The sequence below is a fragment of the Halyomorpha halys genome, unplaced genomic scaffold (genome assembly GCF_000696795.3).
Source record: "Halyomorpha halys isolate HHAL.00 unplaced genomic scaffold, Hhal_1.1 Scaffold2077.1, whole genome shotgun sequence".
Classification (NCBI taxonomy): Eukaryota; Metazoa; Arthropoda; class Insecta; order Hemiptera; family Pentatomidae; genus Halyomorpha; species Halyomorpha halys.
In genome coordinates this window covers 234,641-260,537 of record NW_027110586.1, presented here as the reverse complement: position 1 = coordinate 260,537, position 25,897 = coordinate 234,641, and the positions used below count along the sequence as shown (strand labels likewise).

Here is a 25,897-nt window from a genome sequence, read left to right as displayed (position 1 = left end):
CCATAAAAGATGACGAATCTATTAAACAATATTTATTTAAAAATATATTAGATTACTACACTATTATATTAAATTTATTTCAATAAACAATACTAATGATTAACTTTAAATTACTAAACAATATCTATGTAATGTTTACTTATTTTTAATGTCTATCTTAAAATTAATAGCGTTATCATTGTTTTTAGTGACTATGTCAAAAATGTGAGAATTTTTAAAATCAAATTCATATTTAGTTTAATATTACGTTGGGCAAGTGCTGTTGTGTTAATATAACATTTTTATAGTTACTTTTGTGTTGCTCAACTCTAGTTTTTAATTTTTTGGAAGTTCCTCCAATGTAAGTCGCTTCATAATTCTGGTAATAAATTTCGTTAATCACATTTTTCTCAATTTTATCTTTCATATTATTAAGATAATTACCTAATTTATCTTTAGTATAGAAACCTAATTTAAGATTATTATAGTCATATTTTATTAATTTCCTTTTAATTTTATCTGTAAACACGGTACATAATTCATTTTAAAATGTTGATATTTATTATTCCTATCATCTTTCTATTCCATTTTTTTTTTATTATCCCTTTTTAATTTATTGTTATCTACATTTTTATAAACATCTGTAATCATCCTTTGATTAGGTTTTTTTTTAAATTCCTAAGATACTTACTATTTGTAATAATTTTTATTACTATTATCTGTAGTTTTATCTATAATGCTAAAACTATTCTCTGCAATGGGGTCGTTTCGTAGTCTCTCATACCGCAATTTATTGATTAGTTTTAGGATAAAAATTTTCAAGTAAAATGTTGTCAATTTTAGTTCTTGAAATAATGGTTTCCAATGTTTTAGGATATTTTCTGGTTATAGGTTGTTAAATAATGGGCTCTAACAGCGAACCTACAAGTGCCCCAAACCATAATTGTGTAAATAAAGAACTTTATACGAAGTAACAGAGTAGTTGTTCTAAGTAATGGGGCTGATAGGTTTTAATACTCATTACTTGTATTTTACTATCTACAGTGCTAATAATCGGTATTTTCTCCTTACGTTTGTATCTTGTTATCATTATCTCGTATCTATCTGCCCTTGTATAAGATACCCACCTTGTGTAACTCAATTTTTTTTCTCGCCAAAAATCTATTTTCTGTATCATTATTAATTTGATTGATAAATTAATGTTCTTGATTAGTTAAGGAATTTATTTTTGGTCCCTCGTACGTTACCATTTATTCTTTCGCGTGTTTCGAATATTTTGTAGGGATATAGATTCGTTGTTTACGAATAGAAGATTGAAGAGGATTTTTGTATTGCAGTGAAAGCTAAGGTTATCTCGTAATGAGGCTTCTAGTGTACCAATGCTGTGCCTTGTATTAAGCTTAGTTAATGATTGAATCTGCAATTTTATCTGTCTACGGTAACAGTCCCAATCAATATTTATAGTTATTTCTTGTAGGTAACAAAATATTCCCGAATATTCAAAAATGTAGTAAGTTTTTTTTTTTAATGTTGGGCCAAAAGATGGTATTCTAAAGTAAAGACCAAAACTTTTTTTTCCTTCTAGAATGATCAAATAAATAAATTTTCCAACCCTTTTGAATAATATTATTATTGACTTTTAATTTCAAAGTTAAAAATTTACCTATTAAAAGTAATCCATCGAAAGACTACTGTTCCTTTGAATGGTCTTTTGTTCTGCCGGTCGATTCAGTTAGAAGAGCAACTATATTAGCTTCAACAATCGCTAGCTTTGTGAAATGAGCCTGAAGAGGTTGCGGCCTTTGTTGAACCGCGAAACGTTGAGCCGTCGCCATCTCCCACAGCTTATTCTGTTCCACTAACTGAGCGGGAACTGGAATTCATAATCTAAGAGAAGCATAAAATTATTCCAAAACCTATACACTAGATAATTTTCATTTAAAAGAATGCTATTGAGATTTAAAGTCATGCCCAGCGATTCTCAATTTTATTTCCCTACGGTACTCTTTTTGGACTATACAAAATTAGTGGTACCCTACTTGGGTAAAAAAATTGAGGAACCCTTCTTGAGTTTAAAAAACATTACAGTAATATTATCCTTAGAACCGTTAAATATGAAGGAAAAGAATTTTTATTTTGTAATATTTTGAGAATGTGGTATTCGCTTGTGGCACCCCTGGGTACCGCATCACCCAGTTTGGGAACCACTGGTCAAGACCATGTTAAATTTATAATCTCCTAGTAGACCAATTTTATTATTTCATTTTAAGGTTTAAATAAAATAATATGTATCCAAGTTAAGTCTCAAAAACAAATGGCCAAATCAGCCATCCTCAAGGACTGTCTAATATTAGTAACAGCATTTATTATATATAAATTGTAAACAATTTTAACAAATAACATTGCTACTAATAAATAAGCATACCTTAAACATAAATTTACCCCTCACATCCAATTTTAAAAACTTTTTTGCAGGCCATTCTGCCAAGGTCACTAATTTCACTATATGAAACAATAAAACAATAAGGAATCATATTAATTTATGAATATGCTTCCCTAAGCTTATGTCAAATTACCTATTTAATCCCTTTTCTATTAAATTTAGACCAAAATAAATTTGAAATAAATCAATTAAATGATTTTAATTCCTGACCTGCGTGTAAGGAAGATTAAACATAATGTGTGATAATATTGTTAAGTTAATCTGTAATTAAAAGTTTCAACATTTATTATATTGTATATTGTATTATATATTACTAATAAGTAATTAGTAAAATAGGGTCCATAAGTAAAAATATGTTAAATCGGTCAATAAGAATTTTTTTATTACCACTGAAAAATTTGAAGCAACGTTATTTTAAACTACTTTAGAAAGAGCTACTCAATTATTGAATGATTACAAATTAGTAATAGCATATGTTTTCCGATACATTGAAGGGAAACTGGTTAGTTATTGATTATTCATACTATCTTTTATGAAATAAAATAGGAATAAAAATAGGAATCTCGAGACCTTATATTGTGAAAATGTTTTTAGAGTGCTACCAATGGGTTGTTTCTCTACATGCTTGTATCATACCATTATGATCTTATTTCAAATTTTTCTTTTTGTATTTTATATACAGTTGTAAATCTCAATAAATAAATTTTAAAAATAGGAAATATTTTATTATAACAGTATCAATTGTAATGTTTCAAGAAAAAATTCAACTTATTTTATTTCTTCAATTATTTATTACAGGACGTTTTGGACTAAATAAATAATGCTATAAAAAATCATATCGTTAGATAAATAATATGTTGATATCATATAAAAAAAAAGTTTTGTTATTCATAAATAAATAACAATTTATGCCGTGGATAGATAAAATATTTAATGTAGGAGAATGATGAGGTAAGGAAAATTTGTAATAAAGATGTGAATTAGTAAAAACAAACCTTAAAAAATGAATTCAAATTTTCCTGCGGTTTATGTGACTAATTTATGTATTAGTATAGTTTTTTTAATTGTTAAATGTGAATTCTATATTACTGCAAACTGCAGATGAGCCGGTTTTAGCTCGAAACGTCCATTGTAACAAATAATTGAATTTGTCCTTCGATTAGTAAAATTGATATAGCATTATATAACCATCTAAAATATTTAATTTTTTGGAATAACTCTTAGTTATTTAGTTATTATTTAATTTACGCTTAGTTATCATGTTACGTAATTTAGCTACCATCTGAAGGCTTACCGTAAAAAACTTTCACAGGTTGGTATTTTTGGGGTAGATGGGAAAACATTATAACTCGGAAAATGTTATTTATGATTTAAAAAAAAAAAAATCTAATTAGGTTAAGTGTTGTGCACCCTGTAATAATTTTTAAACTAGAGTAGTTCTTTCAATAAAGTTTTTGATTTTCAGAGGAAATTTCATGAACTCTTCAGAAAGGAGATCAGGAATTAAAGTCATAAATTAAAATTTCAAAATATACTAAAGCGTGAAAAACACATGACCTATTACGGCCAAAGGTTCAGATCATCTCAAAAATCTATCATCTCAGCAAAAATCATAATGATTTAACTGCAAGGGGATGCATTCTAGTTACCAACTCACCCATTTTCATTCATTATTTGCAATGGTAATGTTCCATTTGCATATAACTAAATCTGAAAATGGATTAAAGTACTACTAAAACTTGTCTACCCCACTAAAACCCAATATCTGTGATCTGAGGGCAATTTGAACCGAAAAAAAACCAATAACAGTCTTTGACATTTCGGTGGCCAAATAATCATTTAACATGATTTACTGGAACATATTGGACAGGAAAAGGACGGCCTATAAAACTGGGAGTCTAGTAGAAAAGAATACTACCCCCCTCTCCACCCCACGCCACGGCCTATCAGTGTCACTGTCACCTTCTTGAGGGAAAAACGAACATAATTATATCTGAAGACTGGGACAGCTGAGAGAAAATGTCGGTCCTCTTTGAAGAGAAAATCCTAGCGGAATACTACAACTTTATTCGTTTTCTTTTGGCAGTAGGGTGTTTAGTGTAATGCCATGACCTATATAAAACTAGCGTGTTAATAAATTCTGTGTTTTACGACTACAGTAATAGAGCTTAATGTACACGAAGATTCAATGCCGATATTACCTACAATTCTTACAACCAATGAACGAAATGCCAGAAGGTCAGATCTGAAATGATTCTTCTACTTACGTTTCGTTCAACCCATCGAACCAAAGTTTGATTACGTTTAAGAAATCAGCTTATTTCCTGTTCAACAATCGTTCCATAGGTATTTTTGGAGAAATACCTGTGGGGATAAGCATAATTACATTAATACACGATGTTTTAAGCATACACTGAGTGGTAGTAGTTTTCATGATATTTGCTAAAATAAATTGATTTGAACAAAATTTCAGGTGAAAACCCATATTTATATTCGAAAATCATCAAACTGTCCCTACGAAGTTGCAAGCAATAAAATACTTTATAGTACCTTTAACTAGCTTTAATTTGAGTGCTGGCAGACATCTGTCTTATGGTTCCTGATATATATTTTTTCATAAGTAAAAATGTTCGTCCGAAGAGCTAAAAATCAACATTTTGTGAATTCATTTCGTTTAAATGATGAAAACTACTATACCTACGAAGATAAACATAATAAACTACTTTATAGCACATTAAATTAGCTTTGATTAGAACGTTAAAAGACATTTACCATTATGGACCTTAGCCTGTCAAAACTGGGTTTTTAAACTCAGAAGGGGTGGAAGTAGTTAAAGTTAAATTATGATAGATGTAGGCATCAGATATGAACATATTGGTTGATCTTAGGTAAGTCAACCAAGTACTTGCTTGAAGAAGTAAATCGAGTATTGTCAATATAAAAATTGATGGTGTGAATATGTCAGTATTTTATTGATCAAAACAATTGTTAATATTTAATGGTTATGGATTTCGAAATATTAGGAATGTAAATATATAAAAAAATAAAATAGTTTCTTTAAAATATGATATAGGGCGGATGTAAAGATTTCGGTATTTGCATTATTCGATAATTCATTTTTTATATTCCCTAAAGAGTCAGGGAGAGTTTATTCCTAAGTAGGTGTAAGAAATCATTCCATAATCTATAAAGCCGCTAGAAACCTTTTATCTCGAGAATATTCTTTTCTAATGTACATTAATCTCTTAATTAATAATTCGTTGAACTTTTTAAGTATTCAGGAAAATTGATGTTTTCATATTTAGTTCATTTTTATGAGAAAATATTGTTTGAGAGACACCAAAGGAGAAAATACATTCAAGTAGAGAGCTTACTGAAATCATGAATAACCTGAAATTATTTATTTTGCTAAACTAAGACAATTGTTCAGAAAGAGACGAGCTGTAATATTTGATAACTGCACAAAAGGTGCTTCTTATTCATTATTGCTAAATAAATAACTAAAAATAGAGGAAGGCTTGTAAACAAATTAAGAAATACATTAGTTTATGAAAAATCATTTTTATCTATTTTTCTAATTTTTTTAACATTGATCATTTCGAAATGTGTCATCATCATATTCTTGAAAATGTAATATCATTTCGTTGATATTATTCTGCATTGAAAAATAATTGATAACTATGTTAAAGTATTTTCTTGTATTATGTTCGAGAAAACGACCAATATTCCATTTTACGTAGGCTAGATTTAATATTAGTAATCAAACAAGAGTGTTATATAATAAGTTTCATGAAATTTAATCTTACATGTGCATCGCTTTTAAAATTGCGCATTCATCATTAAAACAAAATTATTAACAATTAAACCGAAGAAGTAGCTTAGGTTGGCTAGATTGAGGACATATCCCGCTGTGCGTTGTTTCAACCTTCAACATGTTCTAACTTAAATCATATATACCAGTTGTATTATTCGTGATTCCACATTGCGTAGCTATATTACATTTTCATTTGTGGCCCTCATCTTTCTTTGGTCCGAATATTCTATTTAATTATTTATTTGTAAAGATCTTAATTATTATCTTATTATACTTTCATTAATATAAGCGATTGTTCAATATAGGATAAAAGAAAATTTAAAAAAAAATTGGAAGCCACAACGGATCTTTTTTAGTGCCCTTGATACTATTTATGTTCAGAACTGAGAAAAATCTAAATTACCCTGAAAAATAAATTGGTTTGAATTTTTGAACTAACTCCTCATAGACAACAAGTAGCTTTGTTACCATACCACATTCAGTTACAGATAACTGGAATCTCAATGATTCAAATTATTTAAAAAACTATTTGTCTTCCGATCCTTAGCTGAAAAACTAATGGCGACTCCAGATAATCAAACTTATCTGTGAATTTCCTATTATATGTTTAGTATTTCGCAGGAAATTCTTATGGAAACTAGGGATAACTTAGTACGGGAAGGAGGGCTACTGTAGTACAAAGAGAACACTAATAATAGTCAATATTTAAAACATAAAAATATTTTTTTTTAAAAAACGATTTTAATTAGTTAATTTAAAAAACATAATGTTCTTTAACTTTTTTTTCTCAACTTCTTCCCTAAGATTTTTCTTTCAAAAATTAAGTTTTAGGAATACGATTATTCATTCTGAAAAAAATCAAAAATAAAGTTAGGTATATTTAGACAAAAACAAATCGCAGGACCAGAAAAATTTATTTTATTATATTGGCAGGCTCAAAAATGGAGATGTTTGTATTTTTGAGACCACCTACTCAATAAAGTCAATTTAACAAAGTTTCTGTTGTTCTTACAGACAAACCATATGTTCAGTACACGTAATTACTGAAAAACTAAAAAATCTGTAATTTATTAGGATCATTTTACGATGCTGTAATGTGGCAGTATGAGGTTGAGAATCATTATGAAATGATTTTTGATTGGTAAATGTCAAACAGAAATCTATCATCAGGATCACATATCACGTTTTTGTGCTTGCGGTTTCGACCCTCTTCTTGGTGACGAACAATGTGTGGTAGCATCATTCTGTTGAATGTTAAAATACTCTATATACTTAAAATCGATATATTTCAAATAATCGATTATTTGAAATGTTATCTAATCAGTATTACAATTGTTGTGAGAAACATCTCAGATTTCAATATTAATGATAAACATTAAATATCAATGAAGATTATTAAAAAAGTCATTTGGAATAAAATAAGAATCATCTAAAAGTTTAAACAATGCATACCTCTCAATTATCCGTTACCTGAATTTCCATCAGTTATTAAATATTTTAATATAATAATAATAATAATAATAATAAACTATACTGTAATGTTTCAGTGCTTTTAATTGAACATTTTTAAACATATTTCTCTTCATACCTGTGAAATTTCTAAAATACATTGGCGCAGCCTGGGTGTCAGCTACCCGGGTGGAGGAAAATTTTGCCTCCCCCTTATTTAAGTATTTCAATTAATAAAGAACAATAATCTTTGTCGTGTTCTCTACAGGTTACTTAATAAAAAAGGCATGTAATGAAAAGGTTCAAATTGTTGCAAGATATTATTATTATTTATTGTGAAATTTGGTCCCACCCCTTTTTCTCTCGATTTATTGAAAAATTCTTATTTAATGTTTTTTGAGGTGGTACGGATATCAACTTATTTACTTACTTATCTTTTAAAAAACCTCTAAATAGCAGATGTGGGCAACAAACATCACCCGAAAATGATTTTTAATAATAATTAAGTAAACACTTATTTAATGCACTCAGCAATATTTTTATCATATCCTACAAATACAAAAATAATTCGGTTATGACTTCGAACTCTATACCAAACATAGGCAGAAAATAATAATATGAGAAATTGGGTACTTGAACGAACACATGTCCAATTTTTTTTAGAATTAAAATCACCAAAAAAGGAAAATTGGTTGAAATAAGTGACTCCTTTACTGTACCCTTTAAAAAATATTTGGTTAAACTAACTACAAAAAATATATTCTACAATGATGCTTATAGTATGATTACCAAAGTTGGCCACAAATGAGAACAGTTTTACTGCAGCAAAGTATTCCAATTTATGGTGCAAAGTATCTTCATTTACACTTCCGAAAATTTTGCCTAAGAAAGAAATAAGTGATTAAAACTGAAATTCGCTTCTTAATTATAGATAAAATTTGAAAACCTCATGAGAATATTTACCATAATACTTCTAGATGAAGAAATCTGGCAGTAAAAGTTAGAACATATTTGACAGAGAATGAGATGAGGAGAAAGAAAAATAACAAAGACCTAAGCTTATTCTTCAACTGCTCTTAACACTCAATAATCTTATACTTATATTCTTTCCCTCCCAGTTCATTCGTTCCTTTCACTGCCACTGAAATGCCACACTCAAAGTTACAAAACTTTTAATTTCAGTGGAGCAATGTTTATATGTACCAATTATTTAACAAAAAAAAATTTAAAAATAAATAATTTCATGTTCAGGAATAGTTGAGTAATAGCAATTAAAGCTACTTGGAACGCCCCTTGTTCCAAGTAGCTTTAATTGTCTTCATCTCCATAAGTAATAAAAGTAAAGTTTTCTTTTAAATGGTTTCAACAATAAATTTTTTTAAACTATGACTTTTTGCTCAAAACAAATAAGAAAGATCTACAGCACTGGGGACACCAAACAGTCGAGATAACTTCATTTTAACACTTAACATCGCCATCACGTTTTCCAGCATTTTTTTCTTTCTCCAACTTCCTCTACTGTTTCTTTGTTTGTATGAATTTTATTTATTAATTCTCTGTAGAGCCTATGTGCTTCGTGTGTAACCAAACATTGACTAAAAATAGAAATTCAATTTAGGATTTCTTCGCTAACCATAAAAATAAAAAATAAAGAAGAAGAAAACTTACTTCACAAACAAAATACTTTAGATAGAGTTACATGTATGTATTTAAGTTTAAGATAAACATCATAAAAAATTAGCAATGTTTCAAACAGTTTTGTTTAGTATGTTTGAATTATTTATTAATTTATAATTATTATTTTATTGCTTGATGGTTTTATGGCTTTATAGCTTAATACTTATTCTTCAAATTATCTATTATTTTAATATTTTTTAATTTATTTCGCATACAATATCTGTACAGTTCAAATCCCTTGATTATAACCACATAGATAATTCTACCTCATGTTCTAAATCTGTTACAGCAGTTGCTGATGATGTTGAATACAAACTTACCCAGAGGCTGTTGAAAGGATACAACTCAGCAGTGAGGCCCAGCCTGAATTACTCCGAGCCATTAAAAGTTATTTTTGGAGTCTCTATACATCACATAATAGATGTTGTAAGTATCTAAGTTTCAGTAGCAGTATAGAGTTATTATTTGCATCAATAATAGACAATACCATGAATTTATTTAGAAAATAATGCCTGTATTTCTAGAATATTGTAGTAAAAACTGACAACTAATAAATGAAATCTTAGGTTGGTTGTTTCTTAAAAAAAATCTCTTAAAAAAATCAATAAAGTAATATTATTTAACAGTAATACTAATAATAATATTGATCGACAAATAAAATGAAAATGAAAATAAAGTATCTATAAGTTTGTGTTGTATGTATTACTTCCTCATTACCCATTTTAGGGAAGTTTTCTATTCAATTATATATTTATGTTTGAAATATATATCTATAATCCGTAGGAATTCAGCAACACAAAATACTGCTTATATATTATAAAACATTATATATTACAGTATTTGGGAACTAAAATTTTTAATCAGACGATTAGAAAATTATTAACGATTGTTTATGATCCTTGATTCGTATCCTATTATATTTAATAATTAGAATATGGATTCTATTAGTTACCGATTATTTCTTTATACAGGGACCGTTTTTAGACGAGAGAGCTAAGGCATCAACTTTGAAGCCTCCTGTCTGCAGCGGCGCCAGTTCTAGAGACCCGGCCTGGGGTCTCTACCACGGTTATAATAAGTTAATTATTTGTAGATAAACTTCTCCACCACCCAATGTCAGAAATGACTAGTAAGGGATTCATTAAAAAAATAGAGGAAATGGATAAATAAAAATAAAATATTTCTACATTAATAGATTCACTTCATGTTAATGTTCATACAAATCTAAAACTGGCGCATCAGCTTTAGATCAAGATACACCGAAAATTCTAAACAAAAGGAATGATAAAAAGTAGTTATTTTGAATTTTTATAGTGCAATACAAAATTCATCAGTGAAAAGACAACGATAAATATTTCTAAAAAATATTTTTGTTTTTATCTCAATTAGAACACAAGGTTTTTTTTTATATAGATTTAGCTTTATATCATTATATAAAATACCATTAATTTATTCATGGACGTAGCCAGGATTTTCATCGAATCATACGGCATTTTATATGGAAATATAATGACGAGTTTCGATGATGATTATAAGGATGACCATGATTTTAGTTCTGAATTGGGTTTGTCTTTTTATTTATTTTTTTTATTCTACGTACCATAAAAGTTTTGAACTTTGGCCATCAGATATAATTTTAGCCTAAAACTTCAATTACAGATGGCTCATATTAGACTTCAATTGCTGCCAAATTATGTCAGTTGATTTTTTTGGTCTTAATTGAGCAAAATCTATTCCTGGTATTACAACTTACATTAAATCTACATTGAGCAATCAGTTTTGGTTAAAGTTACAGCTGCTTGTGGTGCAAATTTCGACACTTTAAGGGTAAAACCATAATTTTTAGTGGAGATTATTCTTTTTTTATTAGTAGATTACTAAGAATCGTTATCGAAAAAAAAAATCAAATAGCGTTAAACAATTGGTTTCATATTGTTATGCCAATCAATACTTTAAAACTCCGTAAAGGAACCTACGTACCCGTCACCTAGCCAAATATATAACCTTCTAGAAACCATTTAGTTATCTTGACTTTGTTCTCTGAAGGGTTCCGAGGACGTGGAGGTAGACACAAGAGTCAAAGGCACTCGAAGAAAGAAGAACTTTAACGTTTTCTTTATCAACAAGAAAGTTGATTTGCCGGCTGCCTCACGTTTATGTAACATCCCCTGTTTGTCTGGGGATGAGAGTGGAGAGAACTATATTTACTTTGAGGAGGTTAATGAACGGGGCGGCCTAATTCTCTTCATAATTCTGCCCATAATGTGTAAGGGAGTGCAACTGGACAAGTACTCGATCAGATAAAAATATTAGTTATACTCTGTCTCTTAAATAAACAGTTTATATTGTGTAGGATTAAATTTATTACCCATAGATTGTTAAATCAATAAACTAATCAATGCTTTACCAGGAATAAATATTTCACAGGAATCAACGGAGTACGTTTGAGAGAATATTTTTATATACAGGAAAAGCCAGTAGCGAAGAGTTCACTGAAAGAGAACTCATACCCAGCTCTGTTTTTGATTTCTCTTCTTCGCGATGAGTACGTGAACTGTTGGCGAACCATTTATTCGACTATGAGTTCTACTTACTTAAGTAGTGAGGAAGAAGCAATGATCATATTTGTTATGTTGAACCCACGTCAACCTTCGGTCGATGGTTAAGTTTTGGGAATCAAAGCAACATTTTGGCTGAGATCGTCTCACCGGAGGTGTCACTTTATTTTACGAATTTTACACTATTCTTGATAATGGGTTTAATCATAATAATTAGTCAAGTACTATTCAATATGAGCTAGGAATTATCCTCAATGAAACAGTACGTGACAGGACGTAAATGTCGTATTTTCCGAATGGCTCCTTTTAATGTTGTCTATTTATAATCATTAACAAACTCTCATCATTAGTAGTATTGAAAAATGAATGATTTTGAAATTTTAAAGAATTTAATAATTACCTAAAGGATAAATATTTTTCTAAGGTTGATAATAAATTTCTGGTAATAGGAGTAATACCTTAGACGTAATAAGATACCTTAAAATAAATAAAGATGTATACAGTTATGGAAGGTGACCTCCTAAAAAGCATAAAATAAAAAGACATAATTTCGTTTGGATAAAGGGAGGGTCTAAAATAAACATATTGATCGAATAATTGATATTTAAATATTTTGCCAATCAATTCCTTTGTCTTTTAACTGCGTAGTAATTAATACACTTGTCGAGTAAACAGAAAAAAATACACCACTTTCTTTCATTTAGTACCGGTGATTTATCTGTCACCTGTAAAATCGTTCGATGAACAAAGGTTCGATTTATGGAGTTCATGTCAAGCTTAATAAATTGCGCAATCGATTCTCGATTCGGCTAGCAAAGAGGACTTCACAATACCTAAAAAAAATAACGAACAATTAAGAGAAGAGAATAGAGCTCATCAGTCTAAAATAAATACCTTCTACTATTCATTAGAGAACGTTGCTTAAGGTATTAGAAACGAGATCTCAAAAAAATGAAAAAAGTGACTTAAAAATCTCTAAAAGTATATGATCAGAAAGCTAAATAAAATGAACATAACTGAACTATTTACACAAAGAAGTAAGGATAAAATAAAATAGCAATAAATAAATAAAATAAAATAAGCACTAGTCATCTTTACATTACGATGTACATTATTAACGCTCTCGACCTAAGGTTCCCCAAGCCCTATCTATCCCCCATTAATGAGGGGTAGAGCAGGACTTTTCGAGATCCCAACCGGGTAATGAGCCAGTGGAGGCTGAGGAAGTGCTCAAAGCTGCAAACGTGGTGCAAATGGTCACGAGCGGAACTGAATTGTCAGAACTCCAGTTGTCGATTTTAATTTACAATAGTTCTCTTGACCACTGCCGTTTCAACTGTCGAGGTGGATTGTAGGGATAGGTGGCACCGGATAAGGATTGAACCAAAGGATTAGGATGATTAGAAAGTTTTATACGGAACTGGTTAGTAAGAGGTCAAGGTGTGATATGAAGGTCATTGTTTAATGTTCTGTTGGAAACGTAATAGGGTGCAATGACTATGGTTCTAAGGATTTTGGATTGGAAGGATTCAATACATTTGATGTTCAAAGGTCTAACTAGCTGTTCCCTGATGTTCCAATATACATACTGGAAGTCCAGATTAGGTCTTAGGATAGTCTAATAAATTAGAGGTTTGTTTTCTATTGAGAGATGAGAGATCCTGATGAGTAGTCGGTAAAGTTGGCTGAATCATATTAAACAAGCTTAAAAAGAACAGTTGGATAGAAGCTGCGGCGGAGGGAAAAATCATGTGGGTGACATTCGCCATTAGTTACATCATTGCTCGATCGGGGTGAGATGTGCTTGGATATTGGACGAGGCTGTCACAGGATCGATTCATTACTTCCTACAAAAAAAAAAAAATCATTAAATATATTAACACAAAAGATTACAGAAAGCACTCAGGCTCTATCAAATGCTGCTTGCACCGCTAAATGACTTGAGAATTAGATAAACTGAAAACTGGAAGGATCCGAAATTTCATAGTACCCTATCAATTTCCTCTTAATGTAACCTGTTTAAAATCTAAGTTGAGGAATGAATCATTTCCAAGTTTTTAATAATTTTCATTTTGTCCGAAACTTAAATTATTGTGGAAAAAATAAAAATCTTATTGTAAGGTATTAATTTTTTTTTCCAAATCTCTAAATCATTTCATATTTTGCTGTTTTAATTTATTTTTGTATATATTTTTTTGTTAGTTACGCAATTCCCCATAAAATTATATATATATGTATATAATATTTGATATTTTGCTCATTTAAAGTTAGGTTATCGAAAAAAATATTTTTTTTTCTTTAATTTCTTTGTTATAGATTTTGTTCTTCAGTAAAAATTTTGATTTATGTTTAAAATCCTACTTTTCAATTTATTTTTTAATTAAGCATTAGTGTTTCAAATCGACCTCAAGATTGCCTTCTTTGGCCCTGGTAAAACGAAATAACATGTAACATGGCTGAGAGTCTGTTACTTGGTCTGTTAAATGGAGAATGACGTCACACAATAGACCAGTTGAGCTCGCCACCATTTTTGTTTGTTGAGTCAGGTTAGTTCTTTCGTGTTTGTGCTAGTTATTATTTCATAACCCCTGCTATTAAATCACAATGGATAACTTTAATAATCCAACGGAGATAAAAAACAGAAGAGGTATTAGCAGACCGCCTTGTGTTGGATAGGGAGCGATTTGAATTTGAAAAGGAAAGGATTTGCTCAGGAAAGCTGAAGCTTCGTAAAATCAAAATACGAAAAAAAATTGAATTAAAAAAATTAAAACTAGAGCTTTTAAAGAAGTTCGATTGACAAAATAATTGAACTTAAAAATATTTATAATTATGTATGTATTCTTACTTATGTATATATTATTATTTATGTATCATTAATTAAATACAGCAATTATACTTTATAAGAAGTGGAAATCATTACAGACCTCAGCAACCCCTCTCTCCCTCAAATAGATGTAAGCTTTTTATTTTTGTTCATGATTGATTTCATGTCAAATCAACACATTTCAAATACTTCTTTACCTCATTATCTCATAATCTAATAAAATTTGACACCAAAGTAGTTTCCATAAAGGTTCCTGGTACCTAAGAGGAACATCCCAGTTTTATTAAATTATGTTCACCCGTTTGAAATTATAGCTCTATAGTTTTCTAAATTATTAATGGCTAGTTTTTTAAATACAAATAGCTCCACTCATAATTAGGGTAGAAACATGGAAGGAGTGACATTTTGCAGCTATTTAAATTAACTTTTACCTGACATGTGACATGCTTGTTACACAATTTTTCAAAGAAATTACTGAAAATAAGTGATTTTATTCTTAACCAATACATAAGGTTTGAAGATAGGAGGATAATGGGTTCATTAATACAATAAATACTAAAGAAGTGGGTAATAGACATAATAACAACTTTTATTAGATATCATTTTTCTTAGAACATAATAATTTTATTCAAAGATGCCCAATAAAATATTCAAAAATTAGTAGCAACCTAAACTCAAAAACTTTCAATAAAGTTGTCCATTAGCTCATCTTCATTCTCTTCCTCACAAGTTTGAAGATCAATAAGACACTCATAAGATAAACTTTAGCACAAATTCCACTTTTCACTCACTCTAGGCATGTTGTAATAAATTGCTTAAATCTAAACTGAAACTTAAATCAAATTTGAAGTAAACAATAACATGAGGTTATAAACATAAAGGCTTATAAAACAAGTTGCTGAGAAAATCCGCTAGGGGCTCTTATGCATTTAATGTTTAACATGACTTCAAATAGGGCTATGCTCACAATCCTATAGTTATAACATTTAACATGGTAAAACATTTTACATTTAACACAACATCATGAATACCCCTATTAAATATATTGAAAATTTACCTGTTTCTCTGATAAAAAAAACAAAATTCCTTGTTAAATTATTGATTTATTTCAACATTCCTTGTTCGTATGGTGAATAACAAACCTCATTTAGACTAAATACTTTCAGAAAAAAATTCGTATGAATTGGGGTGTAACTTTATAAGGAACAGAATATGAATATCCGGATAAAGCATGTAGCTTGGAGTGGAGGAGTTAGGGATCGTTCTTTTCACAAAGTTGAATTGCTCCCCTCCCACTCACGCCGCTCCCCCTCTCCAAACTTCAATATATCACTCAGATTACATAATTTTATGGTTGGGAAACTACGTAATTAATACTAAAAAAAAATCTATTCACTGGTACATCGAGAAGTACTTACAAATATGTATGGATTTACAGTATACTATATTCTACTGAAGCCTTGAAGTTGATCCCAAATAAAAAAAATGAACATTAGAAAAAGCTAAATTCAACAAAAATCGAAAATAATGATTTTATGAATGGTTGACACTAAGATAATGCAGAACTTTGAACAGGTTATGAAAAAAATCAGATTTACCGCCCGTTACTCCCATTGTAATTGGTGGGGATAATTTTCTTTCCTAAATCGATAATTAAAAGCATCTGTGCAATAAAAAGCTAAATATAAAACGTCTTTTAAAACCAGAATGCTGATAAAAATTACGGTTTACATGAATTTGTTTTTAATTGAAATGCCGTTAAAACGAAAAAAAGGAATTGTTACTCGTCAAAGCTCACGATATGCATGAGGAGGCACGGCAAAAAAAAAAGATCAAAGCAATATTCAAACCCAAAGCTACATTATTTACCACGAAACTCACCTTGCTATAGAAATAAAATCACTGAATGTTTGATTAAACGAATTGATAAAAAATGAGAATTTCAACTCAATTTGTTTTTGTTGGTGTTAAATAAAAAAGGCATATCCAAGAGAATATTTTGAGCCATACCTGGTCTGGAAAATTGTTCAGGGATAAACACCTACAATACCTAGAACCTAGAACATACCTGATTGTATTTTACTTAATCAAACTAATTTTTAGAAATGACATTGAAATGACAATGAAATTAATTTTTTCCTGTTGGCTCGACAGACCTTGAAGATCTTTGGCCGCCTGAACCATTCGTCTCCACGTCTATCTGTCTTGGGCTACTTCTTCCTAGTTAGCTGCCTTGCTATAGTGGTCACTCGCAAACTACAGTGGACTTCATTGTTGTTTGTAGGCGTACAGTTGGAGTGCTTTCGAACCACATGTTCCGCCAATGTAAATCTCCTGGTCTTCATATCATGAGATATTGTCTGACCTGTCTTTGCATGCAGTTCAATGTTAGTTCTTCTCCTTGTCTCCTTGTGTTAAGGCTTATATACCAGATCGCTTTCTTAGTTGCACTTTCAAATTTCTCGATTCTTAATATAGATGTGTGTGTGCACGTTTAATAGAAATATAAAGAAAAAGGATATCTATAAAATTGTGTTTTCAGAAAATATATTAAGGGAAAATACAATTTTCTGTAACTTGCCATTTTTATGTATATTTCTATTAGATAACGTAATTACCAATATTTCGAAGGTAATGATTTAAAAATTATTGTGTATTTGATCTTCAATCTACGAGAAAAACTACTTATAAAAATAGTAAAACATAGTAACTGAACTTTGCTAAATAATAATTAGTTAATGTGGATGAAATATAAATAAACTTTACTATCGATAAGGCACAGCATACAAAATAAATTGATGACCCTTTAGATATCAATAACGGACTACTGGCAGCCATGTTCTTGCCGTGTTACCAGTTAGTTCAACAGCTATTTTTATTTATTTTCTCCAAATATGCAAAATTTAAAAGTTGTCGAGGGATAAAAAAAAATACTGGTGGCATAAATCAGCGCAATCATACTTATAATCAACTTATGTTTTTATAATCCCGCACCTAAATATGATGTCATAACGTCATAAAAGTATACCATGTTACCCATAAAATTTATGGGATTGAGTGAGACAAATTGGGTAATTATAATTATCATAAGAAACTCAAATAAATAGGTAATGCAGAGGGCTTACAGATGCATAGGACTTTCAGATGCATGGGAAATTCCTACAGCCAAGGATTCCCACTAAAAACACCGTGACTTAAAATTACTCGCCATTTTGAAATTAATCATATTCATATTTAACTAGGTTTAAAATTATTTTTTTATCTCACTCCATGATTAAGCTTGATAAATTAGCATAAATACTTAACTATTTGGAATGTGTGAGATTCAAGGACTCTTCATTCTTAGTTGTAGATCAGAATCAGTAAATATTCTTTCTATAGTTCCTTTTTTTTTTTTTATTCTTTTCCCCAGATTTCCTCTAATAAAAAGATGGATTTTAGAAATCCTTGCTTTTCTGTATATGTTGAATTATTCACTAGTGTCGGTTCAGTCTCCTTTATACCATTTTAATATTTCATTGGCTATTTCTTCTTTTCTCTGGTATGTTGAAGTAGGGTGTTATTTTCTATTATATAGAAAATGACTTATTAATTTATTTATTGTGTTTCAAACTCCACTCTAGTTTCATTGGAGTTCTTATTTTTTATAATTTTTCTACGGTTGGATCTAGGAATCTAAATTATAACGAATGTATACTATGAGCTTAAAGTTATCAATGAAACGAATTATAAAAAATAAAATACATTATTTATTCATTTTATTTATATTTATTGTTCTAAATGGTTCACTAATTAAAAAAAATTAATTGCCAATTTGTATTCTGAGTTAGTTACAATTGATCTAAAAGAAAGAAGAAAAGTAATGAAATTATTTTTACATTATTAACATCTACAATCATAAATTTGTAGCCTCAGTGAATACGTCGTTAAGTGAAAAATTAAAAACTCTTTAGAGAAATTTTAAGATTATCTACCAACCAAGAAACAGCTGGTCGAGAAATATCTTTGTAATTTCACATTACCACTTTTTTTTAGTGGATGTCGGTCGAGTTTACCACTTATTAACTAAATCGAAGAAAATTGTTCATTATTAAATATATTAATAACTTATTTTATTTAAGGATGAAAAAAATCAAATCCTGACGACCAACTGCTGGTTAACACAGATTTGGACAGACCATCACCTCACCTGGAACATATCAGAATTCGAAGGGATAGAAGTGATACGCCTTCCATTTCAGTCTGTCTGGAAACCCGACATCATTCTTTATAACAAGTAAGTAAAGCACCATCAACCATTCAATAGAATAGTATTGTATTGTCTAATATTGTTTTAGTGAAATTTGAGAACCTTATTGGGACAGGAATAAATCAGTACTCTCCGAAATCATGCGGGATACGTGAAGCGAAGCTGCTCAAGGCAGAGCCAAGTTTACCGGCCACTTTGGTCACTCCATTCTTCAGACAGGCAGCGAGTTCTTCGTACGAAATGCTGTCGACTGAAGTCAAGAACAAGTCCTCCAGGTTTGGCTCCTGGGACTCCCGATTAAAGAGGTCATCAGAGGATATAGCTGAACAGTTGGTAAATCTTGATAGATCGGATTTATATTTTTCTGGGCCTTCTATATCGCTGAAATATCTTTCGGAAGAAATTGATTTAGCCGAACCGAACTTCTTTTGGGCTTCATCGGTATTGCATGGGCTGAATTTCGGTTTGATAGGTTCCCCATTTTTAAATGTCTGATGATAACTGGATAAATTGTCTGCATGTTGCTCATTGGCATTCGCATAACCTGTAAGAAAAATACAGATATACTGCAAATGATTAATTAGACTAACACACATTAATTGTTTAGCACAGCTACTTCACACTAAAACGTGATACGTATTACCTATTTCAGAATATATTCATGCATTTCTATGATAATAAAGAAAGAGGTATTTCTTTTGAAGAGAATTTATAATACTCCTTTTATAGAGTCCAAATATTTTGATTTTTCTAAAAGTTGGATTTTGTAATTTTCAAAAGTTAAAAATTGATATCTGTCACTTTAAATAGGGATAAAAAGTTTTTTTTCTAAAGTTTATAACAATCATCTAAATCCAGCCATGCCTTCAATTTCTCAATTTTATCATAAATTGTGTCAGGTCATAAAATAATCTGTCGAGAATATTTATCGAGATTTTGGAGTGAAAAAATGTCTACAGTCTTTTTTTTGGTCTAGTCTTAATCTCTCTACAAATAAATTACCTGGTAACAATTTCAAGATATATCTCCTAAACTATTTACTTCCCTAGCGGTAAGCAAAAACATTTGGAAAAACCATTAAACAGAAATGGCGTAACTTATCTTATAAATACACTTTCATGTATATTTAAAAACTTTGATTGGCTGTTAGTGAAGTTGAAGTTTATAAATATTCAAAACTTGATACATTAATACTTGTCGCTTTGGCCAAAGGTTGGTTACCTATTTTAATATAGCCCCCTCACTCCCCGTAAGCCAGAAATAACATTTATTCATGTACAACAGAACACCTCGCAATTTAATAATAAAAAATCAATTTGGAATTAATAGTCAAGTCACAAAAGAGTTTTCAAATTAAAAATTTGGATTGAGCGTTCAAAACAATACTTCTATGAAGACATACTTTTTAAACCTTTGCTGAATGGATCAATGATTTCTGAAATACATCTTTTGCAAATTTTAAAAATAAAACTGACAAATTTTCTTTAATCGCAATCAAATTATTGTCCGCCGTACTTTGACTATAGTATACAGTATATTTAAAAAAAAATGGAAAGTAAACATAAAAATGTTAACACTCACAATCATCCCTGCTTACACTGTGTGTCGCACAGTGCTCTGCAGTTTTTACTTTTTCCGATCTGCTCTGAAGTAAATAGGATTCGTGTGTGTTGGATTCATGTTTTGAAATATTGCTTCCTTCTTCTTCACTGTCTTGTTCTTCAGTCGAAACGGACTTTGAGAAGGTTTTTCTGACTTCTACATATGATTTATCATTCACTGTATCAGTAAGTATTTTCTTTTCATTTTCTTTTTCTAGCATCAGGAACAAAGACGGGTCGACTCTTTTAGCTCCCAAATGCAACCTTTGTTTTCTTCTTTGCAATTTTGGCGACAATGAGCTCTGATTGGACTTCACTACAGTAGTATTTTTGCTTGTATTTAAATAGCAGGAACTCGGTAAAGGTTGGTAAAGATCCATAGTTGTCAAACGCCCACGGGTTATAATTGATATCTTATTACATAAAATTAGTATAATAATCTAAACAAAAAATGTGACTTCTAGTATGTTAAACATCTTTAAAATGAAACCATTTTCCAATCTTATTGTCCATTTCAAAGAATTTTAAAATATCAGATTTACTAGCTCATTGTTATGAATATATTTCCAAATGTAAACAACTGTTGAAAAATATTATTCTGAACTACGATTTGTCATAAAATATAGGAACAGATGATTGCTAATAGGTTAATTACACAATTATTAAAGCATAACGATTTTTTTTTATATTACAAAAGGTCTTCTTATCATATTATTAGTAATGTAACAGTAGAAAATCGAAAGCTGTTTTCTCTGACTGTGGCGTTGCCAGTAAGCCCCAGCTGATATCTATGTCGTCAGCTTAAGTTTGACCATGTCTTAACGTGTCTGAGACCAGGAAGTCTGGTAAAATTTGTAAGTACTGCACAAATGGACAGAAGTTGTGGTTTATTTATTCTTGGAGTAAAAGAAAAAAACAAAAAAAAAAATAAAGAAAGAAAGTTACAGAGTTTTCTGGACCAAGGATTATTTTCAAGATAATCAAGAAGCAAATTTTATGTTCAAATTATATTGGGGCCCCATTTACTCGTCCTAGTCTGAAGTGTCAAAGAAAAGTGCTACAATTAATTTAACTACAATATTTGTTAAAAATTAAAATCTAATACATACCTTAACATTAAGGCGATTTGTATATTAATATATGATCAAGTTAAATTGAATATAGAACAATTGTATTTATATTTTAAACCTTATATTAAAATATTATATTTATATTATTTTAATTTCAGTGTTCGCTGAATTTCAGTGTGGAAATGGTCTTTTTGAATGATGAAATGAAGTTTTTAATATGAGTTACAAAGCTAGTTATTTTGCTTTCACAAACTTAACGTTTCCTCAGAACTTATTCCGACAGCTTAATCCAGAGAACCGGTTAAGTAGTGGGCTGGTATACAGAGTGTTTCAGGGTTAAGTGCTCAAATTGAAAATATGAACTAAGAATCTCAAAACAAGAAAAAAATTCCTCTGAAGGTATGTCCACAAACGCTTTGTTAATGAGATATTCACACCTAAAGATTTTCATTGTTATAAATTATATACGTTATATGAAATAAATAAAACCTATTTATTTGTTCTAACTACTTTATTAATTAAATGTAAACATTAATGTCCGTATTAAATGTTGTTCAACGTGAAGGTATAAACAGCGTCCGCAAACGCTTTAGGAGATGGATTAGATTGACTACTAATATGGCCTTTTATCCCTAACTTCATAAAAACTATTGGCAACATAAGGAATTATACTATTAGGAGTTAGCATTGGGAACTGTCAATTTGTAAGAGGCTTTCGCAGAGTACTCATCAGTGTATCTTCAATTTATGCTAATGGTAAATATCCCTATATGGTGTTTGTGTACGGTTTTTGCAATGGTAATGCCAATGCTGCCCCAGTCTTGCTAATTCTATGCAAGGCCGGTCAATGATCTTAGTTCCTTACGAAGAAGGATAATTGATCTTGTAAAACAATAACATATCCAGTGCCGTTATGCCACTGCTGCTGTTGAAGAAAGATGCCGAGCCTGTCTTAATGCTCAACGAAATCACTTTAAACAACATTTAATATGGATTTAATATTTACGTTGAATTAATAAAGTAGTTGGAACAAATAAATAAGTTTTATTTATTTCATATAACCTAAATAATTCATTACAGTGAAAATCTTTAGGTGTGAATATCTCCTAAGCCAAGCGTTTGCGGACATACGTTCAGAGTAAATTCATATTTTTAGTTTAGCCACTTAACCCTGAAACACCTAGTATATTCATTCACACAGTGTTTCTCTTTCTTTTAAATTCTCATTTGTTACAAATGTCTACATATCTCTATCGACTGACAAAATACTCTCCAGCTCCATGACCAATTTGTAATTTTTCATAATTTTCCATGAAATAGGCATTTTAAGTTTCTCCACTTTATTTTAATATCCTCAAAATCCAATCCCAATGCACTTTATCATTAACTACTTTATTTATTTATACACATCCTTATATCTCTTAATGGTTATGTTCCATACAATTATAATATAATTAATCCATAATATTATAATTAATTAATCTCCTTTTCTTTTCTTCAGAGCAAGGCTCAAAATTACTCTTCATCTTTTCTTGATTCCTTTGTTGTGATTAATCTAGGTGTGAAATCAATCGAAAATTCTATTTTTTCACTATCATCAAACATCAACATTACAGAAGGAAAGGATAAAAAAATAAACCTAAACGAAAAACAATACTAACACACTAAAATAAACTTGCACTTGAAGATTTTACTTGGATACCACGTTCAACCAATGGGATAGAGATCTAAAAATTACATGGGCGAAGATTTCACAATGTTTACACACTAGACACAGCCTCTACAGCCTGTCATGTCTCTGGCAGCCCTCAAGTCAGAGCTCTGTCAAAAAAACTGAATTGTGTACGAAGGCATTAACATGGTAATGTTAATATCAGGTTTTTTTTAATGAACAATTTTGGCTGTTGTTTAAAAATAAGTAATGGTTATCATTAATTCAGTTTAATTGACTGAATTATTAAGTGGGGCTTAATAACGAAGATGTTCTCTTATTTTTTATATCATTTTAGCTACTTTTATTAAATTATAACTTTATTAAATTAATCGGCTAATTAGTGAGAGTTTTACAGTAAACGCCTCAAAAATGTATCGCAACGAAAAGTTATGGTAAATGGTATTAAAGAGGATTAAATCCAACGCTTAATGAGCACCATAAGTTAATAATTCAGCCAATGTCAGATCTAGTTGGGCAAAAACAACTTTCATGTCTGCATTTATATTCACACCATTTATACGTAACATGATGTTCCTGAGGCTGCTCATAGTTTTAAGAGCTGTTGACTTATTAAACTTTTAAGAGTTTTGAGATTATTAAGTTGAAACACAAGTGAATTGGACTTGATACTTGATCGTGCTAACCCGTATATGTAGATCAGAGAATAAGGTCAGTTTTTAATTTTGTTTCTGAGTCAATTATCATCAAAACTAACAGAAATCGACATCAATAATGAAGGGTAAGACATCGTTATCATGTGGTTTTAAATATACAATACCTAAAAATTCAGGGGTTAAAATTTATAATACAAAATAAAGTGATTTATTTTCTTTCCCAGAATATTCGAATAGTCAATGGTAAAAGAAAAGTATGTCCCCATCCTCCCTCTGAGAGTTTTTTTTCATGATCGATTATATTTTTTTATCTAATTTCAAAATTTTTTGTGTTAAAAAAGTTTTTATTTTATCTTTTCGCTAGATTCCAATCTGAGGTTGGAAGAAGGTTGAACATATTATTACGTTGTTATGCTGTTCCATCGTAGAATTCAATGCTCTCAATTTATTATACTATACATTTTTTCTCTACGATTCAACTTTTAGGAGCTATAGGTGAAATCCAAAAAAGTAAACGATACAATTCTTGACTTAATCAAATTATTTATCTATTTAGAAAGACCGCAAGACCACCAGAAATACGTTCCGTGTAAAGTATGGCCTCATTTATCGTACAATATTTCAGTTTTCGCAACATTTGTAAAAAAAAAACTTCTGTTTTTTATTAACGACGGTTTGCAGTATGTGGCATACCACTAGAACGGATTATTCAGTCAATCGACACAAAATTACAGCTCTTTAATTTGTTTATCATAACTTTGTAGTTATAATATAATTTGCCATATTATATAATATAATATAAGCGCTGTATGAAAAATGACCTAATTCGTTTCTTTAACAAATATGAAGTAAGAATTTTTGGCCACCAGAAATGCATTTTCATGTTGAGTGGTAAAAACTAACTTCTATAATTATCTGCAGATGTATTCATTACTATTACTGCGTTTTCTATTGCAGCAGGATCTATCCTATTACTGATCAGTTTTCGCTAAGAAGCGAGGAAAGACATACACTAATAAGAAAGGTCATAGTGTAGGCTAAAACCCACAACGATTGTAATATATCAGTGAGTTGTGTGACCTTACTCTTCATGAAAAAGCAAAAGTGAAGCCAAAAAGTGGTGGCCTTAGAGCTTAGATTTACGTTGAGGTTAATAGGAATGTCTGAATGTCATTTTAATGTCTACCTGTTGGCTCCTATTCCTCTGCTACGTCCCTGTATACAACATAAGACCCGCCTTTTGGCTGCAATTTTTCTGCCAGCCTACATCCTTCATAATAATTATTCTTCTGAAGAATATATGAATATATCCTTACACACTTATTTTCAGATTAAATTATAGTAACTATCAGTAGACTGCGATAGAAATGGGTAATTCAGATGTTTTGCAGGGTGTAAAACACATAGCATATTCGAAATTGTTTTTGAGCTTTAACCATCAATGCTAGATATGGTCGACGGAACATTACGCTATATATACACCTCTGTAAAAAAGTATTTAGCAACGATACTTTTGAATCCGGTCCTGAACAAATTTATGAAAATTCAATATTAAGAAAGTAGCTTAGTCTAGTTAATAATTTTTTATTTAAATTTCTATGTAGCAAGCGATTTCCAGTGCAATGTGTTATTTTACTGGTACAATGACGTATACCAATTATTTAGATTTCCGATTTATATCTAATGAAAGTACACTAATGAATTGCACCATATTTAAAAGATTCTAAGATCTCGCAGGCCGAGGAAATATTATCTTGCACATGGGTTATCTTCAGCATTAGGATTATTAATGACTAGCGCCCCCTCTACTAGGGATGGGATATCGATATCGATATTATCGAAATATCGATATTTTGTCTCCGATATCCGATATTTTGATATCGATATGCAGTAACCGATAAT

At 30.1% G+C, this 25,897-nt stretch overlaps 2 protein-coding genes across 2 annotated transcripts in view; one reads left to right on the top strand and one right to left on the bottom strand.

The window, feature by feature from the left end:
• Window positions 1-9,651: 9,651 nt before the first annotated feature.
• The window catches only part of LOC106691097 (neuronal acetylcholine receptor subunit alpha-7), a gene marked incomplete at its 5' end in the record, with an annotated part of 57,300 nt that continues 41,054 nt past the window's right edge, over window positions 9,652-25,897 (top strand). The window contains 2 exon segments of the mRNA XM_014436757.2: window positions 9,652-9,788; window positions 18,869-19,023. Coding sequence (XP_014292243.2) covers window positions 9,652-9,788; window positions 18,869-19,023 — 292 coding nt within the window.
• LOC106691100 (ADP-ribosylation factor GTPase-activating protein 3) lies at window positions 19,046-21,177 on the bottom strand. The gene is made up of 2 exons (XM_014436760.3): window positions 20,578-21,177; window positions 19,046-19,540 (listed from the first exon to the last, which is right to left on the bottom strand). Exons 1-2 carry the CDS (start codon window positions 20,975-20,977, stop codon window positions 19,119-19,121), a joined length of 822 nt encoding a protein of 273 aa, XP_014292246.1. The 5' UTR covers window positions 20,978-21,177; the 3' UTR covers window positions 19,046-19,118.